This window comes from Asparagus officinalis, chromosome 6, assembly GCF_001876935.1.
Source record: "Asparagus officinalis chromosome 6, Aspof.V1, whole genome shotgun sequence".
In the NCBI taxonomy this organism is placed as follows: Eukaryota; Viridiplantae; Streptophyta; class Magnoliopsida; order Asparagales; family Asparagaceae; genus Asparagus; species Asparagus officinalis.
The window spans coordinates 20,741,312-20,764,951 of record NC_033799.1 but is presented as its reverse complement, the minus strand read 5'-3'; the positions used below and the strand labels follow the sequence as shown (position 1 = coordinate 20,764,951).

At 38.0% G+C, this 23,640-nt stretch overlaps 1 protein-coding gene across 1 annotated transcript; it reads left to right on the top strand.

Moving 5' to 3' along the window:
• On the top strand, window positions 174-22,821 carry LOC109845872 (plastidial pyruvate kinase 4, chloroplastic-like). Its single transcript, XM_020415124.1, has 5 exons — window positions 174-232; window positions 12,063-12,278; window positions 12,466-12,554; window positions 20,773-21,230; window positions 21,309-22,821. Exons 3-5 carry the CDS (start codon window positions 12,495-12,497, stop codon window positions 22,819-22,821), a joined length of 2,031 nt encoding a protein of 676 aa, XP_020270713.1. The 5' UTR covers window positions 174-232; window positions 12,063-12,278; window positions 12,466-12,494.

Sequence of the window (23,640 nt, the reverse complement as noted above, 5' to 3'; positions counted from 1 at the left end):
AATCAGAAGTTTCTCGGTGAATTGGGGGTGGGAGGACGAGGACAAACTACTACCAAATTTCACATGTTTCACAACTTCGGTGTTAAACGAAGGCAGGCAGGTACTCGTGTCGCAGGAGCTTAAGCTCTCCTAGTCTCCGATGTCATTCTCAAGGTTGAAGGTCAGTTTGGTTGCTCTTTGTGCTCTCTCGCTGTTGGAGGGGGAGGATTTTATTTGGGATCCAGCCATCGAGGTGCATCTCCTAACTCTTCTTTCATTTTTAAACTAAAAAGAAAAAACTAAAAAGAAAAAAACGGTTTAATTTTTTTTTACCTTTCTTATATATAGTTAGATTTAATAAAATGAAGTTTTGTGCAGGTATATTTATTAGAAATTAACGTTGGAAATATATTTCGAGGGATTTTTTTTTTTTTTTTGACGAGCAATATGCACGAGAGGGAAATTTTTATATAATATCTATGATAAAAAAATTTAATTTAAAATTAGATTAATATTTGTTTTAGGAGAAATTTTTGAGGTAGGCCGGTTTTGAAAAATATTTGGCAAAACTAACAGTTTTGCTAAACATTTAGGAAAACCGACCTCTTTTGGCTAGCGGCTAGCCAAAAAGATATCAGTTTTGATAAATTTGGGTTTTAAAACACACAGGACTAGTAGTCTCATGTATTTAGTGACCGCTAATTGGCCACTAAACTAAACACAAAACACCCACGAGACTAATAGTCACGTGGGTTTTCGAAAGTTTTAGAATATCCACGGGACTAGTAGTCCCGTGGATTTTACAGAGACTTTGTTCTCTGCTGCCCAGAAAACCCATGGGACTAGTAGTCCTGTGGATTTTTGGGCAACCCAAAACCTGCACAAAACATGCATAGATTGATCCCGATTTACACCATGCGTATATACAATGTATCATATACACAAAAAAATTTAAATCCACGTCATATACATTGCTAAACAGTATAATTGTTATATAAGTTATAAATTTTAAGAATTAAACATAAATTAAAACATATTTAATCAATTTACAACATCATGACACAATCGATGGCTCATACACACACGCGCGCGCACACACACCCCAAAATACTCCCAACAAATCTAAACGTATCCAATAAATTTAGTTACGAATAGAGTCTAAGTAAAAAAAACAATAAACTATCACATACAACCTAAAAGTCCACCCCTTCCACACTGTCTCCCTCTTCATACCCGCTCAGATCATCAGCGTCCTCCTTCAACTTGAGCTTGTACGTGCTCGCTCTTCGGTTATGTGTGGGGTTGTGACGCATCAACTTTATTGTCATGCGAGCAAGATCCACCACGTCTTCGTCGGCATGCATATAAGACATCCTCCTCATGCGCCATCTCCTCGCGACCATCGTGTCAATCTTCATGAGTTCGATGTAGAGCTCTACGAACCTTCCGCACTATCCGCTGCAATACCGATATATGTACATAATCTCCTCTTGCGGTAGCTATGTCCTCATTTGTAATCCTCTCTATCTCATCCGTAGTGTCTATTTGCAATCGCGTAAAAATGTGTGTGTGTGTGTGTGTGTGTGTGTGTGTGTGTAAAAGCAACCAAAAGCTAACAAGGGTTAAAAAAACTAAAAATTGATGGAAAACTATTTGAAATTACGTAATTTACTTATCCATTCTATATATATACACCTCTTGTTATGTATCTTGCTTGTTGGGAACGTATCTCGAGTTCGTCAACTAGGAGCATGGTTTGAGTGATTATCCATCTTCTGGTAATCCCTCAATACTATCTTATATAATATGTTTCCTCCATCAGAGGATAAAAAGTTGTTCGACGATATTGAAATGTCGCTTATTCCATCTAGCAATATACTGATTATGTGAATTTGTATAGTCAATTTGATGTCCACCTTTGGACGTCTTTCTCTCTATTCTTTCTACTTCTTGTGGAGCGTGTTGTGCCAAACCAAACTACCTAAGCATGTGATCTGGCACATGCATCTCCATAATTTCAAAGCAGATGAGAGTAACTCTTGCTCTCCATATACCGTGTCCCTCCATGCTAATCAGTGGTAGATCGATGATGTAGGTAAGTTTTGTATGGCTGCCACACGAACTACAAAATATTACACATATTAGTAACTCTTTAAAATATATCAGTAGCTTAAATTTTCTTAAATTAAAATTTGATACCTGAAAATTTTTTATCTGGTCGACCTCTCCTCTATAAAAATCTAATTGTCTTGCAAGAGCCTCATTTTAGTAGTTTTGGACGTTCCATTTGCATGAATGATAAAATGCTAGAATCTAATACCATAATTAAAATTAAAAATCAAATTTTTTTTAATTAGATATGAAATTATTTACATGTAGCCCAATGGAATCTATCCATCTAAATCTCACATCTCGCATAATCTTGGTTTGAAAACCAATCTCTCTCATTCCCAAACTTGTAATAATGTCAAACACCACTTTAGCTCTTTATTTTGTCTATAAACAACTTTTCACATTTCCCTATATAGGTATGCTAAAACAACACTACTCCATGATAATGTCTCACATGTGTCGAAGTTCTGGACAAATGGTACCCACCCATCACATTAAAAATGTATTTAGTTGTATTATATGAATGATGAGTAATAATCTAGAAAAAATGACCAATAAAGTGCATTATATGAATGACAAGTTGTATTCAATTAATATTCTCATATGTCATAAAAGGATATTTTAGATGAATAATTTCTACAAATAGTTAAATGTTGGGAATAATTATATTATCTCAAATGTACTTTATCTTTACTTGAATCGGGGAATAGAAGCGTCCCGATCATGTGCAAAATATATGCATGAGTATGTTACTCGATCATGACTTAGGATGCATCTTCTAGCAATGGGTGTGAGAAATTTTCTTTAAGCCACTTCAATCTAATATACCCCTAGGCAATGACTCAGAGATACTCCTAACAACTCATCACAAACTTAGCTCCAAACATCTCTATCTGTCCCTGTAACACAAGGATCATCAATGCAGAGACCAACGATTACTACTATGTCTTGGAGAGTAGTAATCGACTCGCCGACACGTGGATGAAAAGTGTTTGTCTCTGGACTCCATCATCCATCAATGTATTAAGTAGTGCCTAATCAGGTTTCATTTGTAGGATCTGAAATAGATACACTAGAACACTAGAGGGGGGATGAATAGTATTCTTTTAAAAATTATGCAAAGTAGATTATAAATTACAAAGAAAGAATGACAACAATCTCAGAAAATTATAATCACAAACAAGAGTTTTTATACTGGTTCTACCAATCTGGTGTACATTCAGTCCCCAAGCAAATCCCGCTTGAGATTTCCACTATAATTTTGAATCAAGTACAAAATTAAAATCAAACCTGACCAATTTGTAAGTCCCTGTAAATTGCAACACCAATTAACAGATCCTTACCAATTGCACACTGATCTCTAGACCAAGAGATCAACCTCTCTCAAACCGAGAGAATTTTCCTTGAATTAAACAACTCAATTCCTATAAGTCTTGATTTGAAGTGTTGTGTAGCAGTGGCTTAGGAATAATTTTAACCTCTGGAAATTGCCTAAATAATATGTATTTTGAATGATGATCAAAGGCAATTTCAGTAAAGATCTTTTTCTCAAAACTTACTGAAATCTAAAATTTTTGACTTTTGAAAAATGCACAAAGAATGAAGCTTATAGGTATATAACAATGTGTCATTTTTCTGAACATATAACCTTTTTATAGCCCTTGAAAAGACAAGTTTTTAAACTTTAAAAATGTTTAAAAACGGCTATAAACTGTCAATGATTCAAATATTAACGTTCAGAAAAACTGCATTAGTAGTCGACTATAATGCATAGTAGTCGACTACTCTGTAATACAGAAAGTCTAGAATTTAGAAACTGAAACTTAGTAGTCGACTATTCTTCTTAGTAGTCGACTACTCTGTATTACAGAAAGTCTGAAAAACAAAAATCAAATATCAATAGTCGACTATAATTGTTAGTAGTCGACTACACTCTAAAATAAACGTTCTGTAAAATAATTTTCAAAACTCAGTAGTCGACTATATTTACTTGTAGTTGACTACTCTGTAAAACTGAAGTTCTGTAAATCAAACTTTAAAGCTGAGTAGTCGACTATAATTCTTAGTAGTCGACTACTCTGTAGTTTTACAGAAACTTATTTCTTGAACTTAGACTACAGTAGTCGACTATTATTCTTATTAGTCGACTATTAAAGAGTAAAAATGTTATGTATGAACTATTTTTAGACTTAATGATAAACTAAATACTCTAATGGTTAACATAGAGGATTTCTATTGTTAACCAACACACTAAGCCTGTGTTAGTGTGTTCTAATTTTTATGTGTGTGTGTGAGTGATCAAGGCTTGTACAAAAATTCTAAGTAAAGATAAATGTAAAAATTGCATTGATGTATTTGTTCTTCATCTTCTTTACTTCATAATGCCTTGAACTCATATTGCACTGGTTCATTTTTGATGTTGAAAGCTGCATTTAAATGTTAGTGCAAATGTTTAACACACATAGTGATTCTCAATATGAATAAATTGTTATAATCAAAATTATATCATGGGGACATTATATCCAACATCATCCACCATAGCCTCGAGCATGTGAGAAACCCTGCTTGGGCTACCAAGGTCATTATACGTTCATCTTCAAGTGGCCAACACGTACGTCCAAGGCTATAATCAATCATAACTAGCTCTGGTCCTCTATGCACAACAATGAAAAATAATATTAGAATATAACAATGAAAAATAATATTAGAGCATAAAATAAAAAAAATTATGACTTATATAACTTATTCATGCATGTATGATTCAAGAATCGTTACCTCTGTAAACGATATAATCTCCAAACAGTGTTGTGATTGATCATAGAGGACATCATCACTAATCGACATAGGAAGCATAGTGCATTTACATGCATATATAATTGGTAACTTATTAGTTCTTGTAGAATCAATAAGACTATCATCGAGAGGATGAAAACTTTCCTTGTAAGCCTTTCGGTAATTTCATTAATTACTAAACTAGTTAATACCAATCATAATGCAATCTAGCACCATCATCCTGATTAGAACTAGTCGTTACAACATGTTCACATAGTAGTTTTTGTAATTGTGGTATATTACAAGTATAATTGCACTCCCGGTAGTAGATAAATGGTATAAGTACCTTCACAATCTTTAAGCTTCCATTCATTATCGTTGAACGAAGTAATTCTACATGATCTTTCAGCCACAATTCTTTTTTGTAGAATACTCTTATTTTTAGAGAGTAACTCATCATCCAACTTGCACCATCACTACGTCTCTTATTAAAGTAGGTGCTTAATCTATAGATCGTTCTTGCAACCAATGCTTGAATTGGCATTGCTCAGGCACCCTTGAGTACGTCATTGAAACTTTCAGAGTAATTAGTTGTCATTATACAATAGCGCACTCCACCATCTCTACATAATGCCCATCAATCTTTGTATTGCAGCTTCAAGTTTTGTTCAATCCAGTTGTGTGCTTCAACTAATAAGGACTTAATTTTCTCCCTACAATTCTCATATACCAGTGTGTCGGCTATACACCCTGCTTGCCACAATATATTTTGTAAATTGACCTCTTCATGTTTTTTCTTAAAATTATCTTTTATATGCCTCAAGCAATACAAGTGATGATGTGGTGCTCCAAACCCCTTGTGCAAGGCCCATGGAATTCCTTTCATCCGGTCTGAATTAAAAGTAATCGTTCTAGAACTTTGATCAGTAGGGATGAATCTATAAATACATTAAAAAATCACATCCAAATCGATGGGTCTTCTACCTCAATAACCGCGAAAGCCAATGGAAATAGCCCACCATTTGCATCTACACCAGTTGTAACCAAGAGCACTCCATTGTACTAACCATATAAATGTGTGTCATCGATGCTCAAGAGCAGATGACAGAATGAGAACCCTCTGATTGCGGGTCCAAATGCCCAAAATACTCGCATGAACCTCTCCACTCCTAGTGCGATCTCTTTAGACAATATTTTGTATTAGTACCCGGATATTTCTCTTAATTGCTTTAAGATATTACAGAAATAATTCATAAGATTTCTCTCAATCTCCAAAGATTTTAGACAACACCTTCCTCCATGCATCATATGCTTTATATTTGGATCTAGTTATTTTCTCATATCATATACCCTTGTAATTATATGACTTGGAGTAAGATCAAGTTCTCACCTTACTTCAGGCATAATTAGCTTCAAAATATAAGAGAAAGTTGTTGCCTTATGATTGATATTGACTGTCGAATTGCAGCATGTATAAAGTCTGTAATAACTAGAGATCATAAATTGCCATTAGATTTTTTTCCTAATAATTGCACTAAGCTTCCATGGACACTTTGAATTTCTTTCATCTTGAGCACTTGCATACTCTCCTTAAGCTTTCTCATTGAAATAGCATTTCACATGGTAGGTTGTTGTATCAATTTTCACTAGCTTGAACTTGACCTGATTCTTGATTGACCATTCATGTATAGCAAAAACTAAAGTTTCCTTATTATTGAATAGATCTCCTTTTTTTATAGTGGAGTCCTCAGGTTGTTCGAAATTAGAACCAAGCTCAACGAACTCAGCTTATGAGGTATTTATCCACTCCTCATTTTGAAACTCTTCTGGTAACGGTTCTTCAGACTCCACATAATCATTGTTTATACAAAATTCATCCATCTAATGGGCGCCCTCATCGATTCCTCCAATTGCACATTGTATGCTATCAAGACGTTCCTCCTCTTCAGCATCTCCATAATCACCATCTTCCTCCTCATCCTCTTCTACAATAGAATCAACTGGTAAATTATCTGTAACATAACCTGAAGAGTTGTGGAACATATCAATTGACGTAGGAAATGGAAATGGAAAGGTTGAGTCCGTGTCATTGCACTCGAGTCATTTTCTATGTGCATGGCACTTGGCGATAAAATGAATTCGCTCGAGTTATTTTCTAAGTCAAGCATGCGGGAGAACTCTCCAGGAGTGTATGAAATTTGGGCAACCACCGGATATTAGAATATTTTTAATAAAAAGCGCGATTTAGATTTGTCTTTCTGCAAGTTGTATCATGTCACTCATTTCTTGATCATTGGTGATCTCTATAGCAATTATTCTTTTTTCATTATCAAACAATTACAAAAGACCTTAGTGGCATACTCTACATGATTAATTTTAATAACTCTATATATTTGCTCAATCATTCCATTAAAGTTGCAAATTCTAGATAACATGAATATTTTTCTAGATCCTCCCTCATATATAGGTATATTATTCATTCTAACGCTCAGTTTCCCATATTGAATAAGCAAATAATCGGTATTCCATTCGCCATCAAAACTGAAATATTAACATTCATCATATGCAAATTATCTATACTATTCAAAAATTAAAATTTATATATCTTATTTCTAGTTAAACTGTAGTTGAAAGACCCACTATATTAAATTTAACCTATCAAATTTTAACCAAATCCTATTGTTTATCAAAATTAGAAATTTTTTATTCTAAATATACAAATATTTCCAAACTATAATTTTAACTAAAAAATAGAGATAAAATTATTAAAAATAAGAAAATTATAACTATGAAGATTTGAAATTCATCGGTATCGGAGAGGCTAGACAGCGTCGGAGTTCAACAATGTCGCCGTGAACTTTTCGGAAGATCTCAATTTGGGTTTGGAGAGAATATGAGAGAGAAATTTGAGAGAGAATGAGGTGATTTGGGAGAGAATGAATGGAATGAGGAGAGAAATTGGGAGAGGGTTGATCCAATTCGGATTTTTAAGAGGAAGAGAAATCGGGGGAGAGGGAGAGGGAGAGAGAGAGAGAGAGAGAGAGAGAGAGAGATGGTTGTTCCCTAATTTTTACGCACAATTGGGGCTTTTGTAGGCCCGGCAAATACACAGACTACTAGCCCCGTGTATTTGTTGGGCAATAGAGACGCGAAGTCTCTACGTAACCCACGGGACTAGTAGTCCCCTGGGTTTCATATTTGTGAACAAAAAACTCACAGGACTAGTAGTCACATGGGTTTTTTGTGTTTAGTTTAGTGGCTGATTAGCGACCACCAAACACACGGGACTGCTAATCCTATGTATTTCAAAACCCAAGTTCAGCAAAACCGACCTTTTTTTGGCCACCTTTGTTGAGTTGGTCAAAAAGAGATCGGTTTTGCTAAATATTTAGCAAAACGGTCGGTTTTGCTAAATATTTTTCAAAACCAGTCTATTTCAAAATTTTCACCTTTGTTTTATGATTAGAGTGAGGGGGAAAAAAGAGCTAACACCTCTTTAAATTCTTTTACATCTGACTATCAAACATTAAATTTTAAAGGTAAATTTCACAAAATCCTCCTAAGTTTGGACATTTTTTCAGATAACCGCTTAATTTTAAAAAATGTCACATAATCGGAGCAAAAGTCACACATCATACTAAAACATCACATAACAGCCTCAAAAGTCACACAGAACACCAAAATGTCACATACAAGAAACAAAAGTCACACACCATACTAAAACGTCACATAAAAGCCCCAGACGTTACACATCATACTAATGGTCACATATCTTCACATATAGCTAACACAACAATCCAACAAATGTCACACACAACTAGTAAACTAGTTATCCTTTACATCATAGGGTTTAAACAATTGTTACAGTTACATGTAGAGTCTAATACTTCCACTCAATCATAGGTACATCACTACCCCCAAAGTACAAAAAATATTCTGGATCATCACTGTCTAATTTCAACCGTGGTTTTTTTCCATTCACGCCCTTCATATATGAGTTGAGCAGCAAGTCATACTCGTAGCATATGCGACTCCATGTGCAAGGCTTCAACGTTTATTATCTCCCTTCCCTCGAGGATCGCCTTGATGAAAAAATACTCATGTATGCCATAATCATACCTGTAGAAATATAACATAACACTTAATAGCAGGATATGTAACTGGTAACAAGAATATAACACAGAGAATGTAAAAATATCACATAACAGCCCCAAAAGTCACACAGAATACTGAAATGTCACATATGCACCCCAAGAGTCACACAGAATACTAAAATGTCACGTAACAACCACAAAAGTCACACAAAATACCAAAATGTGACTAAATGCAGCATAAGTCACACATCATACTAAAATATCACATATGGGCACCAAAATTCACACAGAATTGAGCTATTATTATACCAAAATCATCCCCCAAATGATTTCAACCCATCAAATAGAGTAATTTGGGAAGATACACAGGTACGACGAGCCACGAAGCCCTGCTTAAATTAGGAAGGGCTTTTATGAAAATTTACATGGACTAGTTCATTAATTAAGGATCGACTCTTTAATTACTTGCTGCAGAAACGTCCGCTGATGTTTTTGGGATGAACCTCCATCTTCCCCCGGAAAAAGACGAAAATGTCCCTCCTCGCCGTCTCCGGAGGCGGAGATCGGAGAATCCCCGGCGGTATGTATGACGGTATCAGCACGTGCTCCGCTTCCTGGCACACGTGCGGCGAGGTCACCCCGAACGTCTGCAGCAGAATCGATCGCCGCAAAAACTCAGGAATTCCGTCGGCGATAGCCACGTCCTCCTGCATTCAAAAACAAAACAGATGTGACGGCGGAGGGAGGAGGAGGGGGGGAGGGGAAAGGGGAGGAGGAGAGGATGCGACGGAGGAGGTGGAGGAGGTGGAGGAGGGGAGGGGAGGGGAGGAGGCGGACTGAGCCGAGGAGGGCGTCGTGGAGGAGGAGGGTGCGAATGAGGAGGGAGGAGGAGGGGAGGGGAGGAAATGGATTGAGTTTTAATTGGGAAGAAGAAGGGTAATTTGGGAAGTTGTTTTCTTGGGCAGTGGGTTTGGGGGTTGGTTGCATATATCTTTTAATTTTAGGGCTTATGGGTTATGGTTGTTGGGCTGGGGGTGAGGATGATTGGCCCAACTTATTTTGGTTCCCCCAAGCAATTTTCCCTAATTTTTTTAAAGAAATATAAGGAAATCAAATTTTGGATGGAAAACATTTCCTATAATTTATAGAAATGCAACCAAACACCCCCTAAGTGTCGATTGTGTGCAATTATAGTAACTATAATAACACATGCAATTAATTGGTCCAATTTTAAAAAATTTGTGATCTGAAACTACAATAGTATGCACTTATTTGTTTTGATGTATCAATACTTCATGTTGGTTGCTTTTAGATATAAAATCTAAACTTCCATTTAGTAGTAGAGATCCTATCATAATCATCCATATACGAGTGGCATGGTTTAAACCATTGATTAAATAATTATAATTTTTAATTTAACTCTTTAACTATTTGTATCGTATAGATTAACCCCATTGTATGAGATGTTTTGATAGAATCCTTTCATGCACCCATTTGCTCAAGAATGTAACAAATTGTGAACTACGTTCTATTCTAATCCGCATTAATTACTTATGGCAACTGAAATGTCATTACAAATGTATTTGTAAAGAAAAATGATAAGTGTACTACACTTTTTATACTACTTTGGCACTATCACAAAAAAAAGGGATCCTTCCCTGAAAATTGTAAAATAAAAATTGGTGACTCAACATGACCCCACTCTCTTCTTTGTGGTAGTGCTAAAGTAGTATGAAGAGTATATTACATTTATCATTAATTGTTTATTAATTACAGTGGAATAAATAAATATAAGGATAAATTTAACAAAACTCCCTTACATTTGGTAATTTTTCATACAACCCCTTTAACTTCAAAATCACGCAAATGCCCCTCGAGTTTTGGAGCTTTCGAACACACCCTTCAAAATGAAACATTTTTTTAGAAAACACCCTAATTATATTAGTTTGATGTTTTGAAAGTTAATGGAGTTATATATGAAACATTTTTTTAGAAAACACCCTAATTATATTAGTTTGATGTTTTGAAAGTTAATGGAGTTATATTAGAAACTCCCACGCACAAGGGAGCTTTTAAAAAGCTCCTCTCAAGTTAGAATGAACATTACAAGTAAAATCATTAGTTGGATGTTTTTTTGGCAAAACTTTTGGGATGGGGGGGAGGGGGGTTAAGATATTCAAAAGTTTAGGAGAATAATTTGAGAAATGCCTAAATTTTTATGAGATTTTCCTAAATATGACTAAAAGACACCCCCTCCCTCAACCATGAGGGGCGTTCCAGAAAGCCCCCATCAATTATGGATTTTTTTGTAGATAATCCTCAACTTTCAAAATATGATTTATTTCCCTTCAACTTTTCTCATTTAAGCTCGTAAACTAACAGATAATCCTCAACTTTCAAAATATGATTTATTTCCCTTCAACTTTTCTCATTTAAGCTCGTAAACTAATATAATTAAAATCTAAAGGAACAAATAATTTAAAATGACCATACTATCCCTAAGACATTAAAATTTTTATCATAGTGTTCCTTTTTAACTTCTTTGGTTAGAAATACTTTTTATTTTATTTTCCCCTCTTCTTCTTCCTCCACCTCCATTGCTAGATTCACGTGCGAATCTAATTTTTTTCACTCTTTTTCGAGACACTAAACTTCTTTTATTTTCTATTTATCTATGCTTGTAATGTTTAAATTAATTGAAACTTTTGAATTTTTTAAGATTAGTTTCCACATCAAAATCCATTGAATTGAAGTCTAGTATTTTGATTGGGTTGAGTTTTTAAAGTCACATTATTTTTTTAACCAAGAGTTCTTTAGTCATTACATATTTTAAATTAATAATATTAGGGTGGTTGTTTGAAAAATCTATAAAGATAAAGCAGGTTTTGTAAGACACCTCATAATTAAGGGGGGTTTAGTCATACTTTCAAAGTGGGGATTGTCTACAACACCCTCGAAATTGACGGGGGTTTCTAAAGTTAAAATAGTTATGAGGGACTTTTTTAGACAAGCCCCATAGTTGAGAGAGTTTTCTAAAATTAACCCTAATTAAAAAAAAAAAGGACCTTTACTATATAACTAATAATTAATAATCATCCTTCTCAGATTCTACATGGTGGGGGCCAGTCTTGACTGGTCCACAGTGTAAAGCCAACAACATCCGGCCAAGTCACAGGTTCAGACCCGTGCCCTACACACTCCCCCCCTCAATTTTCTTCCTCCTTTTCATCTCCTCCAAGATTCCGCTCTCCAAAAGGTTCCCATCAAAAAAAATCTCTCCTTTTTTTTCCTTGCATTCAGCAATCCAAGATTCAGCACAAGGTGAAATACCTAAAATCCCTCTCTTTTCTTGCTTTTCGAATTCCTGGAATTAATTAGGGTTTTCATTTTGGTTCTTGATAAAAAAAGATAAAAAATAAAAAAAAATCTTTTCCATTTTACCAGGATTTTGCCTCCTGAATTCTCAATTCTTTGTCCAAATTTGCCTGAAGTTTTGATCTTTTTCCAGGATTTAAGCATTGAGGAGGGAGCGCAGAGATGAAGATGGCTTCAATTTCATTGCACTTGGTTGTGAACAAGGCTTTCACCCCAAATCATGTACTATTTCTATCAACTCTGCTCTTATTTACGCAAGCTTGAAATCAATGAGTACTGAGTGATTGCCAAAAAAAAGTTAAAAGTTTGGAATGGGCTCATAAAAGATTGTTTTGGTGTTTGCTGCAATAGAAAATAATGTAAAACGTCTGTCTTATAACCTTTTAGTTTACCAAAAGGTTTACCTGCACTTTTATACCCAAAAGTTTCACTTTTTTTAATTTGGATACTTTGAAGTTCTATATTGACAATTTGATACCCCAAAGTGTAAAAAAGCTGAGGTTGATTTGGTTCAAACATATCACATGTCAACACACTAAGGCGAATAAGAAACAGATTTTCTAACCAAATTTCATCTTTTCCAATAATATCAACTTTGCTGTAATTTACGCAAGCTCCAAATCAGCGAATCCTGTTCATTGAGGTTAATAGTACAAGTGCACGATGATATTTTGTTAAAATGAATATAAATAATCAATGGAATATATAATTTTAAATTGTCAATGGATACTAGTCAGCCGTTTTATATATGAAAGATGTTACTCGATGAATTACGAGGACACAATATGCCAAAGAAGTGAAGTTCGAAACAGGCTCATAAGATAGTTATTTTTGTGTGCAGAACATCTATTTTGGAACTTATTTTATCAATAGAGTAAACATTAGTAGCTCTTAGTGTTAGTGACAGTGTAGACACAAACCTCCGCAGGCGACAGCTCGAGCAGGCGAGGTGAGCTCCTGCGAGCTCGACATCCATGCAGGCGAGCGTGGGCGACACGATCCAGGCGAGATCTGTCAGGCGGCTCAGGCGAGGTCGATGACGAGGCCAGGCGAGCTCGTTGCGGTCGAGCTTCAGGCGGGCGTCGGCTTTAGGCGAACTCGAGCGACATCAGGTGAGGTCGAGGCTCTGTAGGCGAGCTCGAATCGTGCTGCAGGCGAGCTCGACGGTGCAGGTAGGCTTCGGGTGAGTAACGACGTCAGGCGAGCTCCGAGACAGGCTGTCGACACTCTGTCTCCAGCTGGAGCTAGGGTTTCCCTATAAAAGGGAAACACAGAGCTCAAACCATGTTTGCTTCTTCTCGTGCTCAGATCCAGCGACGACTTCTTCTCTCTCTCTCCTTCATGCGTTCTCTCTTTCCAGTGGCGGCTCCGTTTTTTCTCTAGCTCTCAACTACGTTTTGAGGGGAGGAATTAAAGAGGAAATTAAAAAGAGAGAAATTAAGGGGGGCTCTTGATTCTTATCTCCAGCACTCAGTGAATTAAAGAGGGGGGGGTTTAAGAGGGATTCTTTTTCCCATTCAGTTTGAGGGGGAATTAAAGAAGAGAATTAACACTGTAGTTATAGTGTTGATTTGTATTTTGAGAGATCTCAAGTTTGAGATCTGCTCTTGTATTATAATTTCTTGTTGATTAATAAAAAATTAATTGTGTGGCTCCCGAGGACGTAGGTAGTTGCCAAACCTCGTAAATCTTGGTGTATTTTTCTCTATATTACGTTTCTGCTGTTTTAGGGGTTTAGCGTAGCCCCGGATATTCCCCAACAACTGGTATCAGAGCCTAAAACGATTTAGATGAAGTCGGATTCAAGTGTGAGCGATGGTCGCAGACGAAGAAAAAGTAAGATTAGAGAAGTTTGATGGAACAGATTTCGGATTCTAAAAAATACAGATAGAGGATTATCTGTATCAGAAAAATCTATATCAACCCCTTTTAGGGAAGAAGTCGGAGTCTATGAAGAAGGATGAGTGGAACCTTCTAGATAGACAAGCCCTCAGAGTTATCAGATTGACGTTAACCCGTAATCAGTGTTTTAAATGTCGGCCGACATGTCGGACATGTCGGCCGACATAGCGGATTGAAGGGTCGAGCGACACGAATCGCTCTATTTTAAGTCGGATATCGGCCGATTTTTGACTTACCGAGTTACGACGGGCACGATCGCCTTCATCACGAGCTCTGGCCTCATCACTCCCATCGAGGCCACTCCGACGCCGCTCTCCGCCGTCGTCATCCACCCGTAGTCGTCGCCTGACATCGCCGTCATCGTAGCCCTTCGGTCTCTCATTCAGACCGCCATCAGCCGCTTCAAGGGACGAGTCAACGACGAGCTTCCAGGGACGAGTCGACGACGAGATTGGAGGGACGACGAGCTTTGAGGCGAGGAGTCGACGACGAGATTGGATGGAGAACAGTGAAATCGCCAGATCTGGAGGAGAGGAGCCGATCTTTGAGGAGGCGGCGGATAAAAGGGGAGAAGTGTGGCTTGCCCTAGAGTTGTACTATTTATATGGATAGCATTTGTAAATTGTAAATAAAAATTTGGGCTAGAGTTGTAATATTTTGTATACTTGTAATATTTATCTTCCATTTCAGCAATATACATGTAATATTTTGAGGAATGGTTGTAATATTTTGGGTATAGTTCTAACTTGTAAATATATACTTGTAATTTTTAATTCTTGTTTTGCAAGGTAGACTTGTATTTTTATATGCTCAAGATGAAAGTAATGAAAATTAACATTCAAACTTGTGAATCTACTTGTATTTAATTAGTTTTACTTCATTAAAAAATTAAACTATTGTTTTTATATTAATATTCTTATTTTTACTTGATCACCCAATAATATTTTTATATACATCATACATACACCTAAAAATAAATTAGTTGTACAATCACTTCTTTATATAGTTCGAACGATAATTTTATATTGTTACTTGGACTCTACAAGAACACAGAAATAAGACTAACGTCTCTTTAAATCATATTACAATATATTTATCCATACATCTCCTTCTCAGCCTTGCATTACCAACAAGAATTCTGGATTTGTTGAAACTACCAGTCACTTGCCCTGCGAGGAATTTTACAAGTTCAAGAAGCTCGATATAGCAGACTACTAAAAACTTCATCAAAATCAGGCAAAATTTTAGTTTTTCCCTTGAATCTTTTTAATTTCCCCTTTCTTTTCAGTTTTCCCCTGTCAAATAAAATTAATTTTAAGTTAGTAATTAAATTATAAAATTGAAATGCAACTAATTTAAATGCTAATGCATAGAAGAGAGGGATACGTTATTCACAGAGTCGGATGAGGATGCTAATGCTACTTTATAAAATTTATAAAGTATGCTTATATTCAATTTAGGAATGCTTAAATTATATTTAGGATATGATATTATACCTATGCGTCCACCCGATATGGCAATCCGATATTTAGTCCATGTCCCCCGATATATCCCCGATTTTCGCTATCCGACATGGATTTCAGCCGTCTGACATGAACCCGACATCCGATATTTAAAACATTGCCCGTAATGTTGCGTTCAATATTACAAAGGAAAAAACTACGACGGGTCTTATGACAGCACTCTCTAATATGTATGAGAAGCCATCAGTCTCAAACAAAGTTCATTTGATGAGGCGGTTCAATCTGTGAATGATGGAAGGTGCATCGGTAGCACATCATCTCAATGAACTCAATACAGTCACGACTCAATTGAGTTCGGTTGAAATTGAGTTTGATGAAGAAGTTCGAGCGTTGATCCTTTTGTTTTCCCTACCAGAAAGCTGGAACACTATAGTCACGGCTGTGAGTAGCTCATCGGGAAGCAACAAGTTAAAGTTTGATAAAGTTCGATAACGTTCGTGATCTGGTTCTCAGTAAGAAGATCCGACGGAGAGAGTCGGGTGAAACTACAACCTCTTCAATATTGCATACAGAGTCAAGAGATAGAAATTCAACCAGAAAAAATAAATCAGAGGACAGGAGGTCCAAATCCAGGAATCACAGCAGCTCGAAGGCTATCGAGTGTTGGAAGTACGGGAAAACCGGGTACTACAAGAATCAGTGCAAGAGTACACAGAAGGAGTGGGAGGCATTGGCAGATGCAAATGTTGCTTCCACCTTAGGAGGAGATGATGCATTGATATGCTCTTTGGAGAGCAAGGAGGAGTCTTGGGTGTTGGACTCTGGAGAATCATTCCATGCTACTTCTCAGAAAGAATTTCTCGAGAAGTATATCCCCGAAAATCTTGAAAATATATACATTGGTGATGATCAACCATGTGCCATTATTGACAAATGTGTAGTAAAAATTAAGTTGAACGGGTCAGTATGGGAGCTGAAGAATATTAACATATTTTCGACCTGAAAAAGAACTTAATCTCAGTAAGTCAGCTGGCTAGTGAATGCTACACTACTATTTTCCATGGTATTGAATCGTTAGGAGCATGACGATGGCCCGAGATAAGAAGAATTGTACCCTATATATGATAACGGATGCACGTTGTTTAATCTCAGTTGCAGCTGGTAATAAGACTTCAAAACTATAGCACCAGAGACTCGGTCATATGAGTGAAAAGGAGATGAAGATTATGCACACAAAGGGAAAACTCCTAGGTTTACAATCAGTGGAGTTGGATATGTGTGAAGAATGCATACTTGAAAAGCAAAGGAGAGTCAGCTTTCAGACAAGTGGCAGAACCCCTAGGAAAGAGAAGCTAGTGCTCGTTCACTTCAGATGTTTGGGGACCAACCACCACCATGTTCATTTGTAGGAAACACTACTTCATGACTTTTATCGATGATCACTTTCGGAAAGTGTGTCTACTTTCTGAAGCATAAGTCAGAAGTATTTGAGGCTTTCAGGAGATAGAAAACCATGATCGAGAATGAGACCGGTCTGAGAATAAAAAAACTCAGGACCGGCAATGGCGATGAGTATGAAGACACCGGATTCAAGAAGTTCTGCTATGAGCACAGGATCAGAATGGAGAGAACCATGCCTGACACGCCTCAGTAAAATGATGTAGCTGAGCGGATGAACCGAACGTTGACAGAGAGAGCCAGAAGTATTCGGATACAGTCAGGCCTACCGAAGCAGTTCTGGACAGAAACGGCAAACACAGTAGCTTACTTGATCAACCGAGGTCCATCAGTTCCATTGGAGCACAGAATACCAGCAGAGATATGGTGCGATAAGGAGGTAACCCTCTCACATCTCAAAGTTTTCGGTTGTGTAGCTTACGTGCATGTTAGTGATCAAGGAAGGAATGAGCCTGATCCCAAGTCTAAGAAATACACATTCATCGGGTATGGCGAAGATGAGTTCGGTTACCGTATTTGGAACAACGAAAATAAAAAGGTGATCAAGAGCAAAGATGTGATATTCAACGAGAATGTGATGTACAAGGACATGCACAAGACAGATGATTCAGAGAACGAGTCAACATTTGTAGATGCAGATGATGTCCTAGATAACCTCTAGGAAGAACCTAATGTAGAAGGTCCTCAGCCAGAAGAGTATGTTGGACAGAACAGTACGTAGAAGCCCGAAGCATCAGCTCCGATATTACGGAGAACTACTCGTCCTCTTGTGTCTAATAGCAGATACATGAATTATATGTTGCTGACAGATGGAGGAGAGCCTGAAAGCTATGATGATGCTTATCAGAGTGGAGATGTGAGCAAGTGGGAGTTTGCTATGAAATAAAAGATGAAATCTCTGATCTCCAACCAGACATGAGAACTAGCTGAGTTGCCCATGAGGAAGAAGGCACATCACAACAAATAGGTGTATCGAGTGAAAAAGGAACATGATGGTTCCATAAGATACAGAGCTCGACAAGGTCAAAAGATTTCAACAGAAGATCCAAGGAAGAAAGAATCTAGTAGATACGTTGACAAAGACAGTGTCCCAACAGAAACTGGAGTTGTGCGTAATTTCAATTGGCCTTCATGCATAGGTGATGAGGGTGGAGCCACACAGGAGAAGGCGCTTGTTGGGATAGCCTGCTGACGACGGTATGGTCTCCAAATGGGAGATTGTTAGTATCGGTGTAGACCTACGTTACTCGGACACGACGGTTTGACCGTCGTACCGGTGTCGATACGATCCGACATCAATTCGGGTACGAAATACGGGTCAGATACGGTGGTTGACACTCGGATACGACGAGGTGTGTGAATCGAAAAACCAAAAAAAATAGAGAAAGAAAAGATGAAAGAAGGGGACCGACGACATACTTGCGGTTCTTGAGGAAGAAGGGCCCGATCTTCGGGGCCATGGAGCTCGCAGCCCCCACCTCACCGCCGGTGACCCTGACGTACACGTCCACGACTTGGGAGGGATCAAACTTTGGCGGCATCTCTTCGCTTGCTTGCTTCAGCTGCTGCCAGCGGCGGTGGCGCTGCGGGGAGGTAAAGAGACTCTAGTTCTGAAGAGGGAGTTGGGGTATTAATTGGATTTTATATGGGGATTGTGTTAAGTTGGATAATTCAATGTATATGAGTTGGGTTTCAAGTTGGGCCGCTGGATATGGGGTATTATTTCTGGATAATATTGTAGTATAATTAAATGTATATGAGTGTGGGGTTGCTGGATATGGGGATTTGTTGAGTTGGGCTTCTGGTTGGGCCATAAATATAGATATCCTGTAAATTTTTCACATGCTAAATTGTTGATTAAACTTCTAATATTTTTTTATTGTCGTATCCCCGTACCCGTGTCGAAATTTAGGACGGTGTCCCTATATCCAAAATTTTTAAAAATTTCGTATCAGACACCCGTACCCGTGTCGAAATTTAGGACGGTGTCCCTATATCCAAAATTTTTAAAAATTTCGTATCAGACACTCGGATCCGCACCCGTATCGGATACTCATACCCGAGTCCAGGTAACGTAGGTGTAGACACAAACCTCCGCAGGCGACGACTCGAGCGGGTGAGGTGAGCTCCGGTGAGCGACCGTGGGCAATGCAGTCTAGGCGAGATCTGTCAGGTAGCTCAGGCGAGGTCGATGACGAGGCTAGGCGAGCTCGTTGCGGTCGAGCTCCAGGCGGGCGTCGGCTTCAGGCGAGGTCGTGAACACGTAGGCGAGCTCAAGCGACATCAGGCAAGGTCGAGGCTCTGTAGGCGAGCTCGAATTGTACTGCAGGCGAGCTCGACGGTGCATGCGGGCTTCGGGCGAGTAACGACATCAAGCGAGCTCCGTGACAGGCTGTTGGCAGCATGTCTCCAGCTGGAGCTAGGGTTTCCCTATAAAAGAGAAACCCAGAGCTCAAACCCCGTTTGCTTCTTCTCGTGCTTAGATCCAACAGTGGCGGCTTCTCTCTCTCTTCTTCACGCGTTCTCTCTTTCCAGCGGCGGCTTTGTTTTTTCTCCAGCTCTCAATTGTGTTTTGAGGGAAGGAATTAAAGAGGAAATTAAAAAGAGAGAAATTATGGGGGGGGTGGCTCTTGATTTTTATCTCCAGCACACAGTGAATTAAAGATGGAGATTTAAGAGGGATTCTTTTTCCCACATCTCAGTTTGAGGGGAATTAAAAAGAGAATTAACAATGTAACTACAATGTTGTTTTGTATTTTGAGAGATCTCAAGTTTGAGATCCGCTCTTGTATTGTAATTTCTTGTTGATTAATAAGAAATTAATTGTGTGACTCCGAGGACGTAGGCAGTTGCCAAACCTCGTAAATCTTGGTGTACTTTTTCTCTATATAACGTTTCTGCTGTTTTAGGGTTTAGCTTTAGCGTAGCCCCGGGTATGTCCCGAACACTTGGTATATTAGAGTATTTGAGCAAGTCATGAAAGGCTGGCAGCTTTTACCATAGCATGGCAAATTATTGTGTGATGTCATATGAATAGCTGCAGCTTTTACCGATTAACTTAGAGAATCTTGTCTGTCTGGAATTTGCAATATTAATAAGGCAGTCACCTTGTAAGATCATTGCATTATGTTTAAGAAAACAACTGGAAATTTTGAACAAGCTTTAGAGACCTAAAGATTTCAGCATTAGTTTTCAAGTATTGTAACAGTTCTAAGATCATTGGTAAAATTCAATATATGTGGTTGTAAATGAAAAATATTCTCCATTGGAAACGCAAAACATTAAAACTGTTCAGGAAAAAATCTACCTGATTCCCCCCCCCCCCCCCCTACCCCCCACCCCCACCCAAAAAAAAAAATCAAATCAGATACCACATGCTTTCATTTCTCTTTCCTCTTTGCAGTTCAGACATGTTATTGTAATTGAGAAAACCAGTTTGGATTCAAGTATCTGGTCTCTCTGAAAAATGCTTTATTTCACTTTACACAATTTTTCTGTGGAGATATGAAGCAGTAGTTGCTAACAAGACTTATAGAAGACATTGATGTGAACTAATTTAGTCCCTTTTTCTGTCATTTCATATTGTTCTCTTGTCTAATATAGCATGGTCTTCTCAGGGCAATCATACTTGCAATCTTCAAGATTTGAGATCTAAATCAGAGCACCAGCTCTCAAGCTTCCTTCATGGGCATTTTTCATCATCTCTGAATTTAGGGTATCACCCTCTCCAGCTTCAGTTAAGATCAAAGAAGAGCCTACACAACTATCTCAAACTTTTTGCAAAGTTACAGGAAAATGATGATCCCAAGAGCAACGATTGGAAACCTTGTAAGGAAACACTCCATGCTGCCACTCATGAATTCGAAAGCAATCCTAGTTCTCAGAAATCATCTAGTAGCCCAAGCACACTTAACTCTCAATTAGATGAAGACTCAAAGTGTCAGTCTATTGCTAAGGAGGATCTTTGTCAATATCCATTCGATTATGAACTATACCTTGACAAGTTAAAGGCTGTACTTTTGCATGTGTTGGCTGCAGGGCAATGGAATGCTCCACGTCTCAAGATGTGTGACAGGTAAATTGCTAGCAAGTAATACTTTACATTATTTGCTTCCCATTTGAAATTATGTACCTATTATTTTCTTTTTGGCAGAAAATATTTGGTTAGTTCGACAAATTTGATCCATTATTTGGCACTACGTTCCCTCGATGTCCAACAACTGACTGATGGGCTTTCCTCCATCGGCCTTATGAATCTAGACGGTGTTAATTCACATGTTCTCGCCAGTATCAATTCTTGCATTAGTCTGCTGGTAAAACAAGCGCCTAAATATTGTAGTGCAGAATTAAATGTATTGGATGCTTCTTTCGGAGTCACTTGTGAGGAAAATCAGAAGGTAATGGAAACAGGTCTGATGAGGAAAAGGGCATCAATGCATGCAACTGAACTACTTGGAACAGTTTGCAATAAGAAAGAAGTACATATAATGGTAACAGTTGGGAAAGAGGCAATCGCCAAGCAACAGCTTCTTCCTGATCTTCTAAAGGCCGGAGCTGATATAATACGGATTAATTCTGCACATGATGACTCTAGTGTTTGGAGTGAAATCATCAGGCAAGCAAAGCACAGCTCCCAGATGCTGGAAAAGCCATGTCGAATTCTGATGGATTTGGCTGGGCCAAAGCTGAGGACAGGGTTTTTGAATAAGGGGCCGAGTGTGATGAAAATATCCCCAAAAAAGGATGTGAGTGGAAATGTGATTGTTCCCGCTCAGGTCTGGTTATCTTACTCAGGATGTGATCCTCCTTCCCACATATCACCAGAAGCCGTCCTGTATGTAGAAAGTGAGCGATTTCTTCACAAACTTGAGGTGGGTAGCATTATAAGATTTGTCGATGCTAGAGGGAAAAATAGATCTTTAAAGGTTTGCAAAAAGCATTCTGTTTTTGCTGGTTATGGCTATACGGTTGAGGTTTCAAGGACTGCTTATATTGCATCTGGCACCAGATTGCGGATTGAGAGAAAGAAGGGTAAGGATTCAGTTGGACGCATTGTGAATGTTCCTTCTACAGAGCAGTTTATTAGACTGAGAGTAGGAGATTTACTAACTATTTACAGAGATTCCTGTTCATCCATCAGTAATATAGGCAGCAGTTCATCTCTTGCTCTTAAAATCACATGCGACTCTGGGCGCCTTTTTGATTCTGTTAAACCTGGCGAGCCAATTGCATTTGACGATGGGAAAATCTGGGGAGTTATTCGAGGGGTTAACAGTAGTGAGATTGTTGTGTCAATCACTCATGCAAGACCTAATGGCTCCAAACTAGGTTCTGGTAAATCAATAAACATACCTGAGAGCTCAATGCAGTTCGAAGGTCTCACATCTAAAGATCTTCAGGATCTTGAGTTTGTTGCTAGTAATGCTGATATGGTTGGAATTTCATTCATTAGAAATACATCTGATATCGATATTGTTATGCAAGAGCTTGCCAGAAAGAAGCTACACAATCTGGGAGTTGTATTGAAAATAGAAACCCGTGATGCATTTGAGAAGCTGCCACTTCTACTTCTCCAAGCGATGCAGTTCCCTAATCCTTTGGGTGTAATGATCGCTAGGGGAGATCTTGCAGTGGATTTGTGGCGATGGGAATGCAAGGATGGCTAGATACAGAGAAAGAGATCTGTATCGATTTGTGCTGGCTGCACATATACCTTGTAATCTGTCGGGGCCACCCAAGTCATGAGATTAATCTCCTACGTCAAATCTGGCATTCGCGCTAGAACCAAGAGTATCTTACTGACCTTCTTTGTAGCACATTGACGTGGAATGTGAGGAAATGCAACTATTTATTTTGTACAGCTGGACGACGCACTATATAAGAGTTTTTTATTAGCGTTGACTGTATCTACCTACGATACACCTGTATTTTTGCATTTCTGTTAACATCTCGCAGTTAAAAGGGATATTATGCTTCAATTTTCAGAGCACTATTCACATAAAACACAGCTCAAGAAATTTGACTGTACACTTTAGCGCGATAGAAATTCACTTCACGACTGTGAGAAATTACCAATAAATTAATTATGAATCATTTTATGTTTAAACCTTCATAGCTCTACTGTGCAGAAACGTCAAGATGTGCATTAATGCTGCTTAACCAAGGTAGGATAAAATACTATTGTAGAAGCGAGTTTCAAGTGCTTGTGATTCTATCTCATAAAAGCACATTGTTCACCAAAGTAGAACTGTGAAGAATTGTTAGTAAAGCCACTTCTTCCCTCAGTTGATAGAGCTCAATGCTACTTCTGCATGGTAGGGTGATCATCTGGCTCCGGAGTAATCACAAATTATGTAAATTGGTTTTCACAGTTTTCAGGCTTTGTATGTATAGCATAGTTTGTTGTACAAGTTGGATGCATTAGTGTAATAAATAGTTGACTTTGTGTTCTTATTTTCTAAATCTTGATTTACTTCGTCTATTAT